The 22,782-nt window shown below is 34.4% G+C and overlaps 3 protein-coding genes across 7 annotated transcripts in view; all 3 read left to right on the forward strand.

Moving 5' to 3' along the window:
• The window catches only part of LOC104000101 (actin-related protein 2/3 complex subunit 4), an 8,315-nt gene extending 1,779 nt beyond the window's left edge, over window positions 1-6,536 (forward strand). Inside the window, exons 4-8 of the mRNA XM_009422046.3 lie at window positions 803-830; window positions 1,774-1,848; window positions 2,850-2,954; window positions 5,973-6,062; window positions 6,230-6,536. Coding sequence (XP_009420321.2) covers window positions 803-830; window positions 1,774-1,848; window positions 2,850-2,954; window positions 5,973-6,062; window positions 6,230-6,319 — 388 coding nt within the window. The 3' untranslated portion in view covers window positions 6,320-6,536. The remainder of the gene's footprint in view (window positions 1-802; window positions 831-1,773; window positions 1,849-2,849; window positions 2,955-5,972; window positions 6,063-6,229) is intronic.
• Window positions 6,537-7,300: 764 nt separating this feature from the next.
• On the forward strand, window positions 7,301-12,311 carry LOC104000103 (RPM1-interacting protein 4). 2 transcript variants are annotated; one of them, XM_009422048.3, is made up of 4 exons: window positions 7,301-7,588; window positions 10,440-10,859; window positions 10,950-11,129; window positions 12,052-12,311. In XM_009422048.3, exons 1-4 carry the CDS (start codon window positions 7,583-7,585, stop codon window positions 12,079-12,081), a joined length of 636 nt encoding a protein of 211 aa, XP_009420323.2. In that variant the 5' UTR covers window positions 7,301-7,582; the 3' UTR covers window positions 12,082-12,311. The 2 variants fall into 2 exon arrangements, with proteins under 2 accessions (XP_009420323.2, XP_009420322.2); XM_009422047.3 differs by having other exon boundaries at window positions 7,305-7,588; window positions 10,377-10,859.
• A 1,216-nt stretch (window positions 12,312-13,527) lies between these two features.
• LOC135651862 (uncharacterized) lies at window positions 13,528-21,511 on the forward strand. 4 transcript variants are annotated; one of them, XM_065172393.1, is made up of 13 exons: window positions 13,528-13,776; window positions 13,852-13,906; window positions 13,995-14,050; window positions 14,245-14,345; window positions 14,501-14,570; window positions 16,515-16,623; window positions 17,906-17,962; window positions 18,049-18,122; window positions 18,210-18,290; window positions 18,457-18,534; window positions 18,627-18,782; window positions 20,457-20,609; window positions 21,269-21,511. In XM_065172393.1, the coding sequence occupies exons 1-13, from the start codon at window positions 13,660-13,662 to the stop codon at window positions 21,344-21,346; spliced, it is 1,185 nt and encodes a 394-aa protein (XP_065028465.1). In that variant the 5' UTR covers window positions 13,528-13,659; the 3' UTR covers window positions 21,347-21,511. The 4 variants fall into 4 exon arrangements, with proteins under 4 accessions (XP_065028465.1, XP_065028466.1, XP_065028467.1 ...); XM_065172394.1 differs by having other exon boundaries at window positions 13,529-13,776; window positions 18,055-18,122; XM_065172395.1 differs by having other exon boundaries at window positions 13,530-13,776; window positions 16,515-16,584.
• Window positions 21,512-22,782: the final 1,271 nt, after the last annotated feature.

Consider the following 22,782-nt stretch of genomic DNA (forward strand, 5'->3'; position numbering starts at 1 on the left):
GGCCCGCTGGCCACAAAAGATATTTTCTTAAAAAAATGCACCATACACCTCATAAAGTCAGCCACAATTGCCACTAAATAGACTGCTAGCACCTGCTTGTGTCTAAACTAAGGCATGTTGGAGCTTTTAGCAACAACCAAGAATTGATCTATTAATTGCTTTTCTCCCAAGCTCAAAATAGACTTGTAGTTCCTTATTCCAGTTTTAAAAACTCATAATACCTTATACTAGTTTTTGTACCCTTTATGTTAAGAAAAAGGGTGAAGAACAATGGAAGTACCCAAAAATTAGGGGTAAAAATGTAGTTTTGATTGATTGTGACTCTTAGATTCTTATTTATTCAGCCTAGATCCTAGGATTCAATTTTGAATCAATCCTGATCTTTATAAGGTGATCCAGACTACATTAGTTCTCTTTTCCTATAAAGAAACAGGTCCTCATATTTGGTTGTTATGAAGCCTTCGAATATTTCATTTTGTCAAGATAAAAATAACTCGTAAATACAGTAAAAGTATCTCACGAATTGTTAAAAATTAATCTTCAAAGGGACTATGCTTAGGTTCTAGGATTTGAATTGAATGTATCAATCCTTGAAGGTTGATTTTGTTGCATCACTTTTTTCTTGTTTCAGCTTATGTTTTGTGAGAAAGCCTATGATGCTGGTCATAAATCTATTTTTGGACTGGAAAATCTGTTTGATATTCTGTTCAGGAATTCTGATCCATCATTTTATTTTAATTGATTAATGCGGCCTAGAATATGATTATTCTGAAAGATCTGATATATCTTTTACCTTCTGCAGGACAAGTCCAGAACTCCTATTGAATCCGGTAAAGTATTATTGTGCATCATGGTTCCATATTCTTGCATTGGTAGAACCTTACAATGAACAGAATGGTTAACAATGAATTTTACTCGATTGATACAAGAAGAGAATCCTACTTGATTGTTTCTTCTCTTCTGGCTTTTATGGCATTTATGTGAATGTGATAAGAAATTTATGTGAATCCTAATCTTGGAGATGAAGTATTTCAGCAAAAAACTATTTACCAAAAACATAGGAGGTTGTTGTTTGATGAACTTTTACATGGGATGGGGCATTTCAGCATTTAAGCGTGTCTATCAGTTGTTATATATTAAGAAAAACATTAAGGCATGGTATGAACTTTTACATATTCATCAATGTCTTTTTCTATCTTGGCCATAGTATTACGTCCTTAAATTCCATCACCTCCCTTTCTTCTCATTATATATGCTTTATCCCCAAGAACAGAGCATTGTACCTAAATAATTTATGATTACTTGCTAACTTATGTGCAAGCAAGCTACCATATAGGATATTGTTCAAGACCTCCTGTCACAATAGCAAGGTCTGAAGGTTGTATTCCTAGTTGTTCTTTTGTTTAATGTTTTATGGATTCATCGGTGGCTAAAATAACTTCCATTTATATAGTGTAGGTCTTGTAGTCTTTGAAAAAATTCAGTGAGAACAAGAATTAGTTTAACCTTTTCCTTAGTGACATTGTCTTTTTATTGTTATTGACATAAATGCTTTTATTTTGATTTCTTTGGTAATTTTATTTTTTAAATATTCCCTATTTCAATCATTGTTAATTGGTAGACGGAATTTTTTTTTAATGTAATGTCTCATAGCCAAATTTATGATTTTTTTGTATAGTTATAAATCTTGCTCTGTCAATATAATGAAAAATTTTAAACTTTCAAGTTCATCAAGAAAATGCACAGTTATTTCTTTTTTAATTTCTGTTACAGGTACTAATATGCCGCAATGAGGCAGAGAAGTGCTTGATAGAGACATCAATTAATTCTATTCGTATAAGCTTGAAGGTATGGTTGGATGGCTTGTTCATGGAGCTTTTATTGTTCTTCAGACCATGGTTTCAAATACCTTCTGACCAATGATGGCCCAGTACCAGTTGATATTTTTGTAACTATTTTTTCATATTATACTGGGTTGTACAGATAGGTATATTTCCTGGTGGTATCTGTACTGTATTAATCTGGTAGATTACATAACTGACCGAGATTTAATACCTTGCCTCAAAGTTCAAACTTCAAACAACATTTTCTTTCCTTTACCTTTTTGCTGGATAAGTGGTATGTTTTTTAAGTATTGAACTGCATTCATGTGTATGTAATTGATTGGCTAGTAAACAAGATTTAATGACATGGTCCTTGTTGTTCTACTGGATGGACAGTTTGTTGCCTTCGTGCCTCTGTGACAAATGTATAGTACGAGTCAAACTCTTTATTAGTCAAACTTTGAATTTTCAGCTGTAATTAAATTGTTTCAGTTGAAAAATTGATGAGACTTGGGCGAAATTATCTTACATTGGCAGATTACTGGTTTTAGTTGAAAAGCAATTAATTTGGGTGAAAACGTCAATAAACTGTAACTAGTATTGCAAAATTAGAGTTGAGTTGTGCGAGTTTTAGGATCTATGTGGAACTAGATAAGTGATAGGCTATTACATTTTAGGAAAGCATACTATAAATGATTTTAACACATCAGCACCTAGAATTTGGACAGAGATTGTCGTTCCAAATATTGCAATACAAAACCCAAATGACACCTTCAAGCAACTTATTTCTTTAGTTTGGACATGAAATCGTATTGGATTTTGTAATACTCTATTATTCCTTAAAAATATTTTTAAGTTGAGGTATTTTACTGATAATGTATAACAGAGCTATTTACTTTTAACTTATTGATCATTTTTTTCCATGATTTCAGATTCCATATTTTTATGTGAAAAATAGAAAGCATTTCTGCTGAAGTGAACATATACATTCACACAATTTTATCTCTCTCTCTCTCTCTTGTTCAGGTGAAGCAGGCAGACGAGCTTGAGAACATCCTTGCCAAGAAGTTTCTTCGGTTTTTATCAATGAGGGCAGAGTCATTCCAGGTTCTGAGAAGAAAGCCAGTGCAGGTTATTAATTCTATACTTGGTTGCTTCAAAGTTCAATATTTTTCTGAGGCACATTCAGTAGATGTACGCTTTTGTTTCTATATCGTCTTTTATGAGTTTCCAGATGTTAATTAACTTTTAGAATCTATCAGTCGTTTATTCTTCATCTCATGGTGAGGCTGACATTAACTAGAGTAATGTTCGACGAGTTTAGTTAGATCTCGCGCTGTAGGACATGTCTGTGCACAGTTTTTGTGTTAAGTCCTCGATAACATGGTCACATGCTGCTAATGGTCCGGTAAACCAGACTGTGATAATAAGCTGAATTAATTTTATTGCAATTGAACCAATTTAATTGGTTGACAAAAGCCATGGTTAATTAGTTTGATGGTCTAGGTTTCTGGTTTCTTGGTTATCTCAGTGGTAAAAGAAGGTTGTAACTGACCCCCTCCTCAGGTGGAAGGTCAGGACCTCAAAGGTGGTGACATCAATAGTTAAAAAAAATGATACCTTAAATCAGCAGTATCACTAAAACAATAACAAGATTAAGGTAAATCAGTAAAATGTAAGTTGATGACAAAGAGAGGAACTATTTGTTTAAAAGCACTATTGATTTGAAGTAAATTATTCTGAATGGCAAAATGGAAATAGGGGAAAAGCTAAGATGTGAAATAGAACACACAAGTTAAAATTCGCCCATCAACAACATTCACCTCAAACTTATCAAAACGTTCAATGTGATAGGCCAATTGCACAGGAACCTTGCTATCCATAAAATTGTTGGTGCTACTAGTATCAATCAAAACAGTAACAGACTGATGTTTCAAAGCCCTTTAACTTTCATAGTTTAAGAATTAGAGTAGCCAGCTAATGTATGAATTGTATGTGTAACAGGTTCAACAATCTCATCATTATTAGTACCTTCATGATTAGAGTCTACAACCTCAATCTCTGGTTCCTTCTCAATTGGTTTAATCATCAAAAGTTTTCATTGCTTGCATCGATGCTCCCTACTCCACTTTTCATCACAATGCCAGCACAATCCCTTTGCTGATCGTTCTTTGAGTGCCTCTTGGGCCAGTTTTCTAGTATTAGGATTTCAATTAGGAATGGTTGGAGTAGTTGACTTGCTAGTCACATGTTTATTAACACTCCTGGTTCAGTGATTTTCTATGTTAATTTTTTCTTCATACAATCGTGCAAAAGAAATTGCAACTATTATAGTGCGAGGTTGGTGAGCCTTAACTTTATAACGAATGTCTGAATTATAACCTCCAATGAATGTTCCCACCAATTATTTTTTAGATCAATCTTTAGCTTGATTTGATAGTCGTTCAAATTGACTTTGATACTATAACATAGTAGAAGTCTAGCGAATCTTGGCAAGCTGCCCACCAACATTCTCATATTCGGATAGTCTAAAATGAACAAGAAGTCCTTTCTTGAACTGCTCTCATGAGGGAACTCTATGATAGGTTTCATACCAATCATATCATTGAATATCATTCTCATATAATTGGATTGAAGCTATTTCCACTTTAGAATCTTTTGGAGTTTTATGAAAGTGAAAAAATTTCTCTGCTCTAGAAATTCAACTATTTGATCTCTATCTTCCCATCTAGGAAATTCTACTTTCATACGAGGGTAGTCATTATTATGCTCTTGGTAACCTCTTCCTGTGACTTCAAATTAGTCAGGTTATTTACTAGCAGAAGTCGAACTTCCATCTTGTTGATTTTTTCTAAAACTCTCAAGCAAACTCTTTTTTAAATTATTAAGAGTTTCTTGTGACGTACTCTCAATTTTTTGCTTCCAAGACTTCAAATTGGGCTTTCATAGAATTGTCAATAGTCATTTCGTATAATTGTAGGTTTGTAATTCCTAAGTTTTGTTTTTGATTTCGGGTCAAGGGCATGAGCAGTGCTTACTTGGGGTTGAAGGTGAAGTTGTCGTTGGCGGCGTGGGCGTTGGGGCCTATGGCAGCATTAGAGAGGAGATCGAGGAAACGCCGAGGAAACACTGCAAGAACTTTAGGAACGTCGAGGAAACACCACAAGAACTTTAGGAATGTTGCTCTGATAACAGATGATAAAACCCTAGGGCTTTATCTAAGAAAATAGATAGGGATTTGATCGCTTCGAGGGGATCAACCTCCAAGTTGGCCAAAGACTTTGAGTTATTTGATTGCTTGAGAAAAATAACCAAAGGCATCACATATATAGAGAGTTATTTAATCCTTAGCCAACTAGGACTAGGATTTCTAATAAAAATAAAAATAGCAATTCCTAATTTGCTATATCAAAGGACTCCTAACATAATTAGGAAAAACTCAAAAAATCCTATCATAACTAGAAAAAACTAAATAGGAAAATAAATATTAATATCAAATCCCTAAAATTAAGGAATCCATGTTAGACATCAGAGAACCATATTTGTTGAAGATTATGTATCAGATTATTTAGTAAAATGCCAAAGTGGGTGTGCCATACTGGGCTTCTTATTTTCCAAGATCTTCCATGGGAGTAGCAAATGGCAATCTGGGGTGAGGGAGAAGGGACAGTGGTAGCATTCCTGAGGGATATGGGGCTTTCCGTCAGATGACACAGGGTTAAGGGTTACAGTTATTTGTTGGGGTTGGTTCTGCTATGAAGTATGAACCAGACCTGGTTTTCTATGGTAAATAATGCTTCACTCTGGGTTGAAAGTGTGGCTTGGTTGGTTTGACTAACCAAGCCACACTTTATTCATCCATTTTTTTCTGCTTTGGTCAGTTCAGTTACATTAATTTACTGGTTTCTTCTGAATCAGTTTGGGGTCACTTCACTGTCCAAAAGTTTGAATTTACTGTAAACCATTGCTAAATCTTGGTGTAGTTCGACTTCATTTATTGCTCAGGCTAGTCACCAATTGTCACTAATGTTGAACTTACTCTTCTCCAGCCACTTCTACTATTAAACTTTTTGTTTATCTATACAATTTGATTTGTCCAATTACTTGTGATAATGAATGCTGTCTCATAATACCTTGAAATTTCTGCAGGGATATGATATTAGTTTTCTCATAACAAACTACCACTGTGAAGACATGCACAAGCACAAGCTTATAGATTTCATCGTGCAGTTTATGGAGGTAAAAATTCTCTTCATCATCCTTTTTGAAATGATATCAGGTTACAACAATCGAAAATTAAAATATTAACAAGTGGGTAATCCACAGAAACAACTACTTTTCTTTTCTTCTTTTGCCAATAACATCTATCTTTGTGATATTCTAATCTCTAATTCTTCATGATGCAGGATATTGACAAGGAGATCAGTGAACTAAAACTGTCGGTAAACACAAGAGGACGCCTAGTAGCTACTGAATTTTTGAAGCAATTCATCTAAGGTGATGTTGCAAGGAAAAAACATGGTTGGATTAACAAAGCTCCGAATTGACAAAGATGATGAATATGCCCCATTATTATTGGTTGTGATGCAGTAGTATTATTTTGTTAATGAGCGATATTCTTTCGATACCGAACATTTATCACATGGACATTTGATACGCTATTATTATTGGTGTCACTGCAGAAGTCAGCCATTAGAACATCCCATCCATAAATTCTAGGTTGTTTGGTCTGATGCAAAATAGTCAAACCTGGCTCCATTTTCAATCTATGGTGAGCAAAAAGGTCAAAACAGAATCGAGAACAGGATCAGATGTGTGCCACCGATTTCTAGATTGCATGCAAGCTGATCTTATTTATGGTCCTCCTTCCCATGTGTTTATTGTGCAATTTTTTGTGCCCTCAATTGGTCAATGCCAACATTATTGTGTCAGATGTGTCCAGCTTTACATCACATTTCAACATATTTTGAAGTGTTCTGATTGGATTGATACGTACAGATTGGTACTTGTCAATTCGATCAAAAAGCTGAATTATATGGTCGGCATTCATCGTTTATAATTGTATTTAATTCCTAGAAAACAAGTTTCAATAAATCTAAAAATGCAAGTTAAAGTATTTTCAATAAAACCTAAAAATAGCTTCAAAACAACCCCACCAATGTAGGATTTAATTTTTTTTTGCTTAAAAGTAAAAAAAAAAAAATCACTTCAAAATGGAATTTTTAGATTTTTTTATTTGAATACTTTTAGGTTTATTGTAAGCTTAATGATTGAGCATTTTATAGAATCCACTGAGCTACATATTCTCCAAAATTTTTAATCTGGATTATTTTTCTCACATAATTCATCTTTCCCTCGGTAGCGCTCTGTTCTTACACTCAGTGACGAGATTTCCAGCACAGTGAAAGAGATCATCTTCATCCCTAATTATGTACCTTCAAACAAAGCTCCATTAGTAAGATAATAGCGACGACAGTTGTCCGCCAATTATTCCTGTAAAGGATGAGGATGAGTGAGGAAGCCGGCATCCGAAACGTCAAACAAGTCCGCCGTCTTGTCGTGTCAATTCCTTCCCCCGTCTCTTCTTCCACCGGTCACCACCCCCCTCCTTTCTGTTCGATCGTTTATTACTCGGATCTCGGTCGGAATTTCGTCCGTATCGCCTCCTCTAGAAGGCGATTCTGATCTTTCTTTAGGGTAGTCCAGTCCGTCTCCCTGGGTCCAAGATTGGTGAGAAGGAGAGATCTCAAGGCGTCGAGATGGAGGTGAGTGCTTTTGGCTTCATCCTGTAGTTTGTTTCTTGACGTTTCCTCATTTTATCTTGCCTCCAGAATCCATGGGAAGTAAGGAACTCGTGATCTTAGTGATTGTTTTGTGTGTTTCGATGTCTTATTTGTCCAATTTTACTTTCTATGTTCGTATTTCAAGTAGTTTATTGGAGATTGTGGTTGTTGGAGTCTAATTGGGCTCTTGTTGTAGCCTCTGGACAGTGATGGTCGCTGTAGTTGAGGTGACAGTGTTGAAGGTTTTGTTTTTTATCCTTGTTATCGCTTCGAATTCTCTGGTTTATTGTGATGATCGTATCCCTGTTTCTTGCAATTCATTAGTCAGCATAGGAATTCTGATGTCCCTTCTGTTGATTCCAGTGCTTGTTGAAGTTGATTGTTTTAGTATTTCCCTTCTTGATAATTCGAATTACATCTTAATATTCTGTATCCTCTTGGTGGACCATTGAGTAATTACCGACACAAGCTTTCAAGACTTGGTTCGAATGTTTGTGGCTGAACTTTTAATAGGCAGTTAATTCCATACATATATGAAATTTCTAGAATTTCTTTTGTCATGATTCCATTTTTCTAAAAGAACATATTCGCTTGCAGCTAAATTATGTTTAATCATGAGTTGAGGCATACATAGTCTCACAAATGCTGTCTTTTAGAATGCTTTTACTAATAAAAGTTGTAAATTTTACCTTTAAATTTTTGTTTTTTCCCTTTATCTTATATTTTTCATCAATAACTTACTTTAACAGGTTCTAGGAAAAAGATGTTAGTGAGATAGGAGGAAGTTGCAAGGCTACAAAGTCGATTTCTTGTGTCTTAACTGTTCCATCTTTCATTCCACTTTAATGAACCAAAACTCTTTGAACAATAGTTTGTGGAGCTTTTGCAAGCTATATATGGTCAAATGTTCTTTTCAGACGTATGGACAATATCAAGTACATATAGCAATTGAACGTTGAGCTCCCAATGTGAAACTATTTCCTGGATTTTGTTTGGTTGGTATGAGTTGCAGCAGAAAATTGAAAGAATGAGTTTAGGATTTTTCAGATATCCATCATTTATTACTATTTGAAGTTCCAAAAGTAGCTTTGACATCATGGACAGAAATATGTTCTGGGTTTGAAAGATAGGTCTGTATCTGCTTATTTGAAATGGGGAAGATCACATTATTAACCAGAAACATGAAGACATGACTCTGTGGTCAGGGCTCGTGATTTCTTCGGTTCCTTGATCATTTGAGAATTTCAAGTAGATTAGTGAAGGCATAGCTTACCAAATGAATGTACGGTCGTTGCATCTAAGATTGCCTGTTATTTTCATGACAATTGGTGCAACAAGGCAGATCTCAGCTGTCTGAAAAACCATGCTAACAAAAACAACCCATCTGCTGACCTATAGGTTCACCATTGAACTTGACATGATTGTTGTTAGGTTGGGGTCTGCCATGAATAAAAATATGGAAAAAAAAAGTTGAGCATCGAATTCTCAGCGATCCATTATTTTGGTGTATAAAAGGAAAATGTCAATTGAGATTACTGGGGTGGTGTTGACTTTAGCCGGATGAGCAATTTCGACCGCAGACCTATTTCCAAGCGTGGCAGACAGCCGGTTGACAGCTACTACATGTGAGCAATGGTGAATTTAGATCACCAGAGTTAGGCAGTGGAGAGGCAAACAGCAATAAGGGGCAAGTTTTCACAGCCTGATCTTGGCCAATCAGAATTTAGGTAGTGAGACAATAGGGAGAGAGAGAGAGAGAGAGAGAGTGAGAGAGAGAGAGAGAGAGAGAGAGAGAGAGAGAGAGAGAGAGAGGCAGCTAACACTTATATACGCATAATTTTGCATTTAATTGCATGAAAACCTTGGTAGCATGTAGACCTTATAGCTTTTATTATAATTTATATCTAGAGAGAGAGAGAGAGAGAGAGAGAGAGGCAGCTAACACTTATTTATGCATAACTTTGCATTTAATTGCATGAAAACCTTGGTAGCATGTAGACCTTATAGCTTTTATTATAATTTATATCTATACTGTCTGAGTAGGATAGAGATAGAGAGAGAGAGAGGCAGCTAACACTTATATACGCATAATTTTGCATTTAATTGCATGAAAACCTTGGTAGCATGTAGACCTTATAGCTTTTATTATAATTTATATCTATACTGTCTGATCATCCTACTTTCCAGATTTCGTGCTCAGTCTTCCATGAAGAGAAACAAAGAACCTAAGTTATTTTCTTTTTATGATTATGAAAAAAATTGTTATTCTCCTGATCAGTACTTTCGAATGTGACCTTTTGTATTATATTGGTCATTCTTAATTAATTGGTATTACTTCCAGAGTGAGTATGGTCTAATTCAAAGTCATACATGAAGTATCAACATTTTCATCTACTGATCTTTGCCTGAGTTAGATTTCAGTACTGCAGCATAAAGGAGAACATCCACTTGCACATTCATCTTCTTTTCCCATAAAACAGCCGAAATCAACCTTCTTTTACTCACCTCTTTTTTATCTCTTTGGATATCCTTTGTAGATTTATGAGGTGATCATCTTAAGATTTGCATGTTTTAGCTTGCTTGCTTCCCCCTAATGGGTAAAATTTCTTTCAGAAGCTTTTAAGTAACTTTTTTGTTCAAATGTCAAATACTGAAGATGCTTGTGCCTTTTATTGGCAATGTAACATGCGTAATGAACAGTTTGGCTTTCAATATGCGTAAAAAAGTTGTTTCCTGTAAATTCACAAGGTTCCGTTTTGTTTCACCACAGCAACATGCCCATATTTCTAAACTTGGCAATGTGGAAAGTGATGGCAATGTTCGTGACACACAGCATATTGAAGCTATTCACAAGCAGGGTAGTGAAGGGAAGGTAGTGACACCAAACAATCCTCGTAAATTCCCTGAAGCATCAAATGCAAACTTGGAGGCCCCAAATCCCAACGATGAACCCCGCCGGCACACAGAGACACATGTTCATCATGGTTCTGTGGCACATAAACCCACCACAAAATCCCCTATTCATAGACATGGGTATCAGCCAAATTATGGTGATAAGAGGCCTGGCAGAATAAGCAGTGAATCTGAGAATAGCGTGGAGCGCTCTCCACTTCATCCCCGTTATCAAGTGAAAGCTGCTACTAGAGGTGGTGTTTCTTCTCCTTCCAGGGGTTCATCAGAAGGTAGCCATGTGGTTGCTTCAAATATTGCAGGTAGATCGAGAATGAGGACTGGTGGTCGAGGTGATGAAACAGTAAGTCTTTTCTTCTAATGATCAATTTTTTTATAGCAAAAAGCCGACATGCAATCCTGTACAGATATATGTAGTATTGTTTTGGAACAGCCTGAGAAAGGATCATCTGTGCCAAGATTTGGTGAGTGGGATGAAAGCGATCCTTCGTCAGCTGATAATTTTACTGGCATATTTAACAAAGTGAGGGAGGAAAAAAAGAGTGGATCAGCTGCCATGGTGATCAATGATACAGTCTATGTCAATGACCAAGATCGTAAGAGTGGCTCCTTGGTAAGCTGCTTACTCTTGTTTATATGCTACAATAATGGATCTAAATCCTTAAGTGAAAGCTCCAAAAAGTCAATTGCCTAACTTTGTTGTTTTATTTAGTCTGAATTGTGGCTGTGAAAGATAACATGTAACGACTTGGCCATGACTCATCAACTTGTTTGGCCTAAACTATTGACCAAAATGTGAAATTGATTGTAGTTCACCTATCAGACCTTTATAAATCTATCTTGGTTTTGCTCATTTTCAATGTAAGACTCATCAAGGTGTGGTGGCTCTATGTAATCCTTTGACTCCATCCACGGATAATCCTTTCCTACTTGAGCTCTCTCATCATGCTAGAATGTTTAAGTTAAAATTGATAGTAATATATCTATCAGACTTTTATAAATTTATCTTAATCTTACTTCTTATCATAATATTTATTATTATACTTGACTTGCATTCAGTAATACAAGAGGTGTTTGACACTTGGGTTTTCCTTTCTCTTGATGGTTTACTCTAGGTGAACTTTAGTGTCCTAAAACTTCCAGGAAAATGGGAGCATCTATTTTGGTTAATGCATATTAGTTATTGGGTTGATAAATTCTCTACTTAGATGTCACTTTCTCAAGATATTCAAAACTAGATCATGTCTTGGCTTTTAGATATTACAAAGTTATTGATCCAAGCTGCTATCTTTAGTTTTTTGTTAATTGTCTCAAGAAACAATGAAATCCTTGATGATGTTAATGATAAAAGAAATTTACTAACAAACAAATATGAGGGGCATAAATTGTAATTTAGAGATGTTTACGATCAACAGCTTTAACATGTGTTCATGACTAAATTACATATTACTATTTTGTTGCAACAGTTTGAATATTTATTGGAAACAAAACAGTCTGATCTAACTATTATTTGCTTTCTTCTTTTTCTTCAACAGAATTGTTGCTTTGGATGGTGCAAAAAATAACCAGTTTTAAGATATGCCTGCAAACTGTAACTATTCTCAAGGAAGGCATCCATGATATTCTGATCTATTTGGAATCGAATTTTCTTCTGTGGCAGTGTGCATTAGTAACTTCATGAATTCAAGAACATGTTCTTTGCAATTTGCCGTGTCATTGGTATCTCATTGTGACACTGTATAAGAGCATATTTCATATTTTTTTAAGTGTGATTTTAATATATTATGTCGTCAAATGCCTCCCGACAAACTTATTCTTTGTGATTGGGAAGTGCAGTTATAGTTCTTGAGTGCAAATGAATTGAATTTTTCTTGATGCTAACATATTCTATGCATATTTAAGGGTTGAAAGTAAAGAAATGTTTTCACAGGCATTAGATCATAAAATCAGAAAGATAGATGGCTAATCTAAAATCATTATTGTGTGGAATGTTATTAGCTTCATAAAACCTCAATCAGAAATATTAATTGGATTAAACTTATATTTTTAATTAAAAATAAAATCTTTAGATAGGTTAACAATTTTGTGTTTGTTTGTGGCATTTGAGGCTAGTCAGGAAATGTCTTTAAATTATGTAATGTTTTTTAAGATTGTGATTTGGGTAGCTTTGTTCTGATTTCCAACTGCTTCATTGATTTGTAAAGAAGGAAAATTGGTAGAGACATATATATATACATATATATATATATATATATATACATTTTTTTGAAGATATAAGAAAATTACTTACAACAACAATAATCCATTTGAACTCTTACAAGACAATATTATTAGTTAAATTATGATCATTTAAACATTTTTTTTTTGTAAACAAAGACTTCTTACCTCTTTTATTACCGATTTTGGTATTATTTAGTTAATACCAATCATCTCATCTCTATGGATCATAACATTGAAAATGTATACCAAAAATGCCTCATTTTAGGTGATCCTTTAATTTTACCTCTTTTTTTCTCTCTCAACAAATCATCTCATAACACAAAAAAAAATCCAAAAATACCTCATTTAAGATGTTTATATAATTTTATCATGTTTTTTCTCTCTCCTAACCTTTTGATTATATTTGAAATGGGTGATTTATCTTAAAAAAAACTTGAATTTTTTAAATGATACTTATTATTTTTTTAAGATTATAAATATCTTTCGACAAAGATGACTACGATAGTACGAAAGTAATAATACCTTGTGACGAGGTAAAAATTACGGAGCCTTGTAAAAGGAAAGGTGAACGATCATAATAAGGTCTTATGACGGATACTAACGAAAAGTATTTAAGGTATTAAATGAGAAAGATAAAATATCAAATGAAAAAAAAAATAAAAATGAGAGTATCATAAAAAAAAAAAAAAAAAAAACTCAAAAATCATTCTTTCGGAGTTTGTTTTTTGATAATTTATGAAATTTGAGGTTATCATGAAATGAAGCTCGAACGTTGGAAATGGCAAGGAAGCGAGGGCCAAGGAAACCCTATCTCTCCCCCTCCATTACTCCCAAAGACCACGCGAGAAATACCAAACCCCTAACCCCATCCATGAATCCCTTCCACCCAATCCGAGCGCCCTATCCTCCCTTCCCCGCTCGCCATGGCGGCCCTGCCCACCTTCTCCTCCGCCTGCTCTCTTCCTCGGTCGCTCCCCGTCCCCCCCGCCAGCATCAGGAGGTCCGGATTCCGCTGCGGATCCATCTTCGGTGATAACGAGGTACGCGAATCTGATCCCCTCCCTCGCCTGGATTGATCCAGCTGTTACTGTTTATTGAAACCAAGCGGCTTGTAGGATTACTATGTGGACGAGCCGGAATCGGCCGGGGATGGGTTCTTTTTCAGCGGAGGTTTCGGTTTCTGTTCCTTGGGAAGTTTTTGCTTGAGGTTCTTGGAATTGTCTGAAAGTACATTCTGATTGAATGAGAGTCGATGCAGGAAAATACTCGGACGGGCCGAGCCGATCTGATGAATGGTTTGCTCAAGGAAAAATGGTATGCCCAAACTTTGTTCCGAGCTTTCTTGAAGATTGAAATTATTTGAAAAATAGGGTCTCGCGACATTTGCACAGTTGTATGTGAGTACATGTCCATCCTTACATATGTGAACATATGTCCGTCCTTGGTTTTTATATGTGGTGGTGTACAATTATCAAATGATAATACAAATTTTCAGCTTCAATATCTAGGTAAAAGCTTATCCTGTGTATGGCGGAAAAGGGAAAGCAAAGGATCCAGTTTTTGGTCTTACTTTGGGTGCTGGTTCACAGTCTGAAGCAGACTTATTCAGGTGAATTCAGCAATCTGTGTGGTTTGAAGGCTATCAAAATGTATAAGCCTTGAATCCTGCTATTTTTGGGCCATAAGCCTCCATGTTAGGTGAAGTTTGGAATAAATGAGTTCTTTGGTTAAACCTCTGAAGGCTTTTTACCTTTTTTGCCTTAGATGGTTCTGTGTGGAAGCCGGAAGTTCCTTGAACCCTAAAGTTATTTTAGTTCATGGTTTTCCATCACAGGTGAGTTTCTATTCTGATTGATCTATTCAATTATTTAATATATGTGGACTTACTTCACGCATCAGTCGATTTATACTGCATGCACATAATACCCTGGTGAAAATTTACCCTAGGTTTCAATTAGTGCTAAGAATCTTCTATGAGGTATACTAAAAACACCAAGGAAAGACAGCAAGAACTGTAAGTTGACCTTTTAGTAACACGAAGGATTGTCTAATAAAGTAGCGTGTAGAGCATCCAACAGGCTAGTTGCTATTGGTAACTTTAGGAAACGGTTTTGAACAGCAAAATTTTGAAGTCGTGTTAAGTTCCATTTTGCTGCAATTTTAAGATTCTTAAGAGATCTGAATGATGTTATCTGGAAGTGGCCTATGACAGAGACATAATGGTTGCTTTGTTGTTGCCATGGACTTTATTATTAATATTGTTTGGTGGTGTCACAAGAACAAAAGTTATCAAGAAAAGAGAATCACTAGGCTTAATATCTTCTTTCAGAAGGAAACAAGTCTGATGATCCATTATATTTGCATTCTGTACCCTGCAGGTTAACTTTTTCTGTCACAAGGCATCTATGATTTCTTTCATATATCTTTTGCTTTTAAAAAACCATTGATGCTATTCGATGGACTGGTTGCTTTCACAAGACTGTCCTACCTTTTCGTACTATTATGGTTTGGTAACATTGAGAAATGAAGATGGTTTACCATATTTAGGCTTCTTAGGTAACGACATGGCACCTTAGCTAAACAAAATCTGAGAGCTTGTAAAGAGAGGATTGAGGATGGTAATTAAATGACTGAGAGTGTTGGTGTGGTTTAAAGGGGCTCACAAGTAGGTTTGAGATTAATGAAGGTTATGTCCAACAAGAATCAGTAAACTATAAAAAAAGATAGAATAAAGAAAGATATACGGTTTATGGAAGAAGATGAATGACCTCACAGCATATACATACTAGTTAAAACTCTTTCATCATGTTTTTTCATAAACTTCAACCACACTCTATTATATTAAGGGGTTACCTGTTACATAGGCTTACTAGAGTCTTGTGTAATTGGATTTTATTTTTTGTAGTAAAATTGATAACCATCTAAGTTCTTATTAAAAAGACATCTAGATCCTTTAGATCTTCTTTGTGAAATCAAATTGTAATATTTGTAGACATGATAAATCTTCCAACCAATCTATACTCAAAACAGTACTCATAAATAAGAAAACAACTTTAAATAGAATTCTAAATACTTCCCAAAGCAGCCATTAAAATCAAGGATGAATACTTGTCTTACTATGCGAAAAATATAGAAGACAATAATTTCATCCAAGTTAATCACTATTGATGTTAAAACAAGGATGAATCCTTATTTTATTAGGCTAAAAATATAGAAATTAATTATTCAGTCCAACTTAAACTCTATTAGGGGCTCCAAATTCATTCAACTTGACATACTCAGAGCATGACAAAAAACCATATCCAAGCTATCATCTTAAAAGCACATGAATTTGTCCATGAGAGACTTTTGGTTCCTGCATTTCTAGTTATTATGTTGCAAGCAATCTAAAATATTTAAGTCTCAACCCAGCACTTCCTTTTCCAACCTCCAATTATAATGATCATAGGCTTGTATTCTTCTGCAGAAAATTAGAAAATGACCATATCCATATGTCCAAGAGGAATAGATTTTTTTTCTTTCTGAAGTATAAAATAAAATAAAATATATTTTGCTACTACCTAATGTATGGCTCTTTTGTTAGAATATTAATTGCCATTGAGTAGGTTTAATTATCCATGGTCATTTGGAATTCAAATCTTGTTCATTTTTTTCTTTTAATTTCTTCAGGAGCAACATTTTTTTCATTTTTGCTGCTATTAACCTATCAAATTTGTAAAACTTTACTGCACCAACCTTGTCGTCTAGGAGCTTTATGAGCTTGATTTATGATTAACAGGCATACTCATATCGTAAAGTTCTTCCCGTGCTGTCTGAAGATCATCATGCCATTGCTTTTGATTGGCTTGGTACGCTACTGCAGATTCAAGTCCCTTGGAATTATTGTTGTAGGTTATACTTGCTTATCATATATTTAACCTTTAAAACAAAGGATCTGCATAGTTGTTCCTTCTCACAGCGTATACAACAACAGTTAACTTTCTGTTGCTATTACTTTTAGTATCCTACACGCTTCCATTCATTGGAATCTACAAAATTATATTAAGTCCACTCCATATCCAACTAGAACTTGATTTTTTAAACATGAATGTAAGGATTAAATTTCCCAGACCTGTTGGAGGTAGAAATCATATTGATGTAATGCATATTAATAACTTGTAGATTCTCAAGCAATTGAGACCCTTAATTAATGCCAGATATGACTGACAAATACTATCAGAAATAACAAAATTTCCTGTAGCAATATCTGTGTGTAACATATAATCTAAGTGATCATAAGTCAAACTGTCAAAGCATGACTTCACACTGAAGCAGATGAAACAAACGGATGTGTGGCATCAAGATAAAAAAGAACACATGTGGCAGAAGCAACTGCTAGTCTACGTGGCACCACTACATTGGATGCTAATACATCCCATCCGTTTATCAAGTGGCCTCTAGCCTAGGTTTGTGGTTCCACCCTTTAGGCTAAAAACTGTAGGAGGGGTCTCTGATGTGGAGTAAAAAATGACCGTCTTATCTAATGTGTTTTTGCTAGTCAGGACTTTCGACTCTATGCTGTTTAAGTTGACTGTGTTTCTGAGGTACTGGTCGGAGCATATCTGAAACATCCACCTGGAACCCAATCACAAACTGGGTCATCATGGCCTTCACCACAAGCTTGCATTTAACTTCAAGTTTGATCACTGGGACAGGATGTTGATGCTGTTTGAGTTCCCCAAGAGTTTGAACCCTCCTGAAGTCTGAGCATCCTGAGAATAAGTGATCTTGTTCATCCCCTTTGGGTTCCACCTCTAAGTGCCCAGGGTCTGTATCCAGATGGTGTAATTTGTCTTGGTCTGACTAATTACCACTACATCTAGTAAAATGGAGTTTCTACAAAAATTCTTGACCCAATTTTGATTTTGTCCTCCTTTTAGTAATCTAACATTTAGCAACAGTTTTTATATGTCTTTTGTGTTTCACATCCTTGTATGCTGCTTCACTGTATATATCCTGCAGATACCAGGGTTGATATTCATGTTTGTATCACTTTGTGATGTACTTCCTTTGTTGCTTATGAACAAAGTGTTTCTTTTACTTCGGTTTAAGGTTTCTAGTTTGTGGTGTCCTCCAACTGGCCTTGCATCCAATGCTCTGACTAGCAAATTGGCTTTTTCTGGTTCTCAGGTTTTGGGTTTTCTGATAAGCCTCAGCCTAGAAATGGATTCGACTATACTTTGGATGGTAAACATTTTTAGACAATCATTATTTTTTCTTATTTTTATCAATGAGTAACCTATATATGTTCACCTCAATGAAGTATATATAAGCTGCAGAATATGTTTCGGCTCTGGGATCGCTTGTCGATGTCCTTGTTCCGGATAAATTTTCCTTAGTTGTTCAGGTAATTTAATGTTCCATGGATGTATTAAGCAGGTAAATTTCTTTAAATATGACTTTAGAATAATGAGTTCTTTTATATATTTTGCAGGGCTATTTTTCTCCTGTAGTTCTTAAATATGCTAGCTGTCATCAAGAAAAACTGACAGATCTTGTACTCATAAATCCCCCTGTAAGAAAATATCTGAAAGATTGTATTCATCGTCTACTTTGAAGATTGGTATTCTGAATAATTGTTTCTCATGGATATGTTATTACTGCAATACAATTTTTTTAATGTTGTTTTCCTTTGTGAGTATCTTGAACAGCTGGAGTTGATATATTTGCTTATATTTTAGCTGATGGAGAATCATGTGAAGCTGCCCTCATCCTTGGCTCTGTTCAGCAACTTTTTGTTGGGTCTAATTATCTCCCAGGTTAGAAGGACGATGATGTTTGTCTACTCTTTGTACATATCTTTGCTTTTCGACATTAGATAAAAGCCTGCCTATTCATTCTTAATTGTCAGGATCCTCTCAGTGCTAGTGATAGGGCATTGACCAGTTGTGGACCATACATGATGAAAGAAGAAGATGCGATGGTTTACAGAAGGCCATACCTCACTTCTGGTTCTTCTGGTTTTGCTCTAAATGCATTAAGTGGAGCCATGAAGAAGGAGCTGAAGGTAGATTATCCTTGTAGGAGTAGCTATCATTTGTTGCCTTTTCAACTTTTTAACTGTTTCTCCATGATTATATACAGATCACTTCCTAGGATAACATAGTCAATCATGCAACATATTTTAAGGAAGTGCAATTTTCTCCTGAAGGTTTTAGCATCTACCTATGCCCTTGTGAGGGTATCTTTGTTTTTCATTTCACTCCGCACTGATCTGTCCTCAATAATGTGATTGCGGCTTGATTCTTCTAATTTTTCTCATCTGTCTTTTCTACCATGCACATTTGTTTTATTTTATGCATACCTCATTGCCTAATATTTGTACTAGCTTTGTTTCTAGTAGATCTGTGTATCCCTTGGTTCATTGTATTACTTGTCAGATATTATGGAACGAAGTGATGCAATATCTTTGTTATTAGTTTGTTATATTTTTCTTATTCAGTAACTTTAATTTCGAGTATGGAATTTTTTTAGTACTCAAATAGTCTGATGTCTTTATACTCAGAATTTTTATTTGAGTTAGAAATCAGGGAAGGATAACTTGGGTGATGTACCATGCCAATCTTATTTTGACTAGTACAAACTGATACTCTTGCCAAGAGTGTGTTGGCACATCCTTGATGTAGCATGAGGTTCATATCGTAACAGACACGTGCTTTTGGTGGATGTGTCAGTGTCGGATGGTCCTGTGCAACGTTGCATTCTCCCGGCCCTCATGTAAGGGTCAAATGCTTCATAAGAAAAGAAATATGAAGATCATCGCAAGGAAATATAATCAATTCTATTTGGAGATTGTTAAATATTATTTGATGTACTCAACCTTTATTTTAGATACTTAAATTTAGATGATTTTAATTGTTTTAACCTGTATGATGATATTTATTTGTTTAAATTGTTGAGTTTATAAAATTTACTTATAAATACTATAAAACTCATGTTAATCGAAATATATATATATATATATATATATATATATATATATATATATATATATATATATATATATATATATATATATATATATATATATTACCTGTGTCCTCGTTGTATCTGTGCCCTAATTTTTTAAAAAAATTTGTGTCGTCATGTTCATGTCGCGTCTGAGTCCATGCTTCTTAGTCGTTGCTTTTTAGTCAGTAACAATGCTGGTTACTATGGTACAGTTGGTACCTCAAGATTAATTTCTTGTTTATCATCAGTGGACAGCATCATTTGGAGTATATTGCACACGTTACATTTTATTATAGATAACTATTAGCATTGAGCCAAAGCCTGAAGCTAGGTGCAGGTTGGCTCTGTGATTGCAATAGCACCAACACATGCATAACCTCACAACATTAACAACAAAAACAAGTTTCTGTCTTAATATATCTTTCTCCTATTAAAATCTCAAGTTCATTCTACCACAAAGTCGTTTCATATGTACATTATTTTGAGCAAATTATGTTTTCTGTCAAAATCTTCATGGCCATCTGATATGAGTATTTGGTTTGTACAAATGAGATAAATTAAATGTTACAATTTTATGTTTTATAATTGTGCTATAAATGGATCCTTTTTCTCATTCAATCATTGCAGTTTGAAATTATGAGCTTTTGCATTTATTTACTGAATTTCAGGCATTTAAAGAAACTTCGATATTTGTTGGTTACGATTGGCATTCATTTGTTTACAATAATAGGCTTATGTTGAAGCCATGAGGACAACACTAGCTAGTGAGACATGGAAAACTCGCACCACAATTTGCTGGGGTATGAGAGATCGTTGGCTAAGGTATGATGGTGTCGAGGAATTTTGCAAAGCTTCAAATCACAAGCTGGTGGAGCTCGCTATGGTTTTCTCTCTCTCTCTCTCTCTCTCTCTCTCTCTCTCATTGAGTTGATGAGATTTAGTTTCTAATACAAACTATTGATTTCACAAGAATATCTTAATTAAAGTAAAGAAAGGTGCTTATATGTGTGCTACTTAGACTTGGTAAACATTGCTTGATACTCGATAGGTATGATTTGACATCTTACATTTGAACTTTCTTCAAAAAAGGTAAAAGATGAAATATGTATAAGTTCAATCATGGATAAATGGTTTCCCTTCCATGAATTAGCTTCAAGAATATGAGTTAGAAAGCAGGATACAAAATTCTTTCTATCAAATAGATATCATGTTGCCTTGGAAAGTTGCTTCTTTTTGTTAAATTCTGTCATTTAGAAATTTAGGAACTATTTTGTTATGCCAGGAAAATACTTCCTTGTTATACGAGTGTGTGTCCATGTGAGGGCAAAATACCATCAGAACATACCAGAATTTTGATTTGAAATTATTTTAAGACTAACTAGTTGGTAAATGAAATGAGGATAAAAGTTCTGCAGACAATAAAAAATAAAAGAAACATTATCTTTAGGTCAGAACTCGCTGAACAGAAATAAGCAGTCATGAATTTTTCTGTTTTGTATATTGTAATGGTAGAACTGAATCTCTTTTGATGCATTTGTCCAGGCAGGGCATCATGTTCAGGAGGACTCAGGTGAAGAACTTGGTAGGATCATATCACAAATTATCAGCAAGAGAAAATAACTTCATTCTCTTGTAGTATATATATCATCTTACATGGGGCAAAGAAATCTCCAAGTGAGTAAGTTGTTGGGTGATTATATTTTTAGTTTGTTGGATTCGACAAACTAATGTGTGTAGACCGACTAAAATGAGAAAGATTATTATCTATTATTATTATTTCATGTAGCATTATGTGTTTTAAATTTGATCAAGTTAGGTGTGGTTATTTTGAAACCCTTCTTTTCATTTCTTGTAATTGAAATTTCTTATTAATTATTTATTTAATCATGCCATTTAAAGCTAAATTCTGCAGTTTTTGTCATGGTGAAAGATTGCTTGTACTTCCTTCAAGTTTTCAGTTTGAATATTTTGGGAATATAAGAAAACAAACTCCAATTTGAGTACAAGTATCTTATGGGTAGTCAGTCACATTTGGAAAATAGAGGAAGTAGAAGAAAAGTAATCTTTTAAAGTTGATGACAATTCAGAATTCATAGATGTTAAAAGTTCATTGGATATATTTTATTTTTTTTTAAATATGCAATGTTGTTTGGTAAAATTATATATATTTTCAAAGTTTATGATAAATTTTATTCTTCTAATAATTTTAATATTTATTTTTAAATAAATGTATTTTTATTTAATAAATAAATAATAAAAAAATGAATCTAAAATAAAAAAAATAAATCATATTGATTTCTCACTTTTGATAATCTTATAGTCTTAGATAAAGTCATAAGATACTTTGGAAATTTATAATTTGAAATATGTATTTAAAATTTATTATTACCAAATGCACCCAAAGTGTGAGATCATAGCTTAATCGATAGCCATTTTGTTCTTATTAATTCTTCAGTTTCTTCTGTATGTTTGTTATGTTATCATATTACTATCAAAAATCTCTCATGAATTTAGTGATTTAGTGAGAACAAAAAGATGCTCTGATGAATGAGTAGGGTGTTATGAAAATGAATCAACAGCAAATTTGATAGGTTACCCAATAAAAATATTGAAGTCGTGTAACTCTCGTTTATGATTGATTCTATAAATAGATGAGATTAATTTTGGTAAAATAAAAAAAGGAGATAAAAAAATATAAAAACGTTTTTACCAGAAATACAATTTCATTTAACTCTTGCGAAGAATGAAATTATAAAGATAAAGAGAAAGCACACCTTTGTCATATAACGTCTATTTATAGATTGTGAAATAGAGGATTTTTCTTAACTGAGCAATGAGATTCCGAGGAAATCTCTCTGTTATCATGCCCCCATAAGATTGAGCTCCTATCAAAGATACCGATCTTGGACCGAACAAATATAGTTTGCGGGTTAGAGGCTTCGTAAGTGAGTCTACTAGTTGATCAGCCGTATGAACATGAGAGACACGAAGTTGACGTTTGACAACTTGATCTCACATAAAGTGAAAGTCGATGGTAATGTGTTTCATGCGTGAGT

Source organism: Musa acuminata, chromosome BXJ3-10 (assembly GCF_036884655.1).
Source record: "Musa acuminata AAA Group cultivar baxijiao chromosome BXJ3-10, Cavendish_Baxijiao_AAA, whole genome shotgun sequence".
Taxonomy (NCBI): Eukaryota; Viridiplantae; Streptophyta; class Magnoliopsida; order Zingiberales; family Musaceae; genus Musa; species Musa acuminata.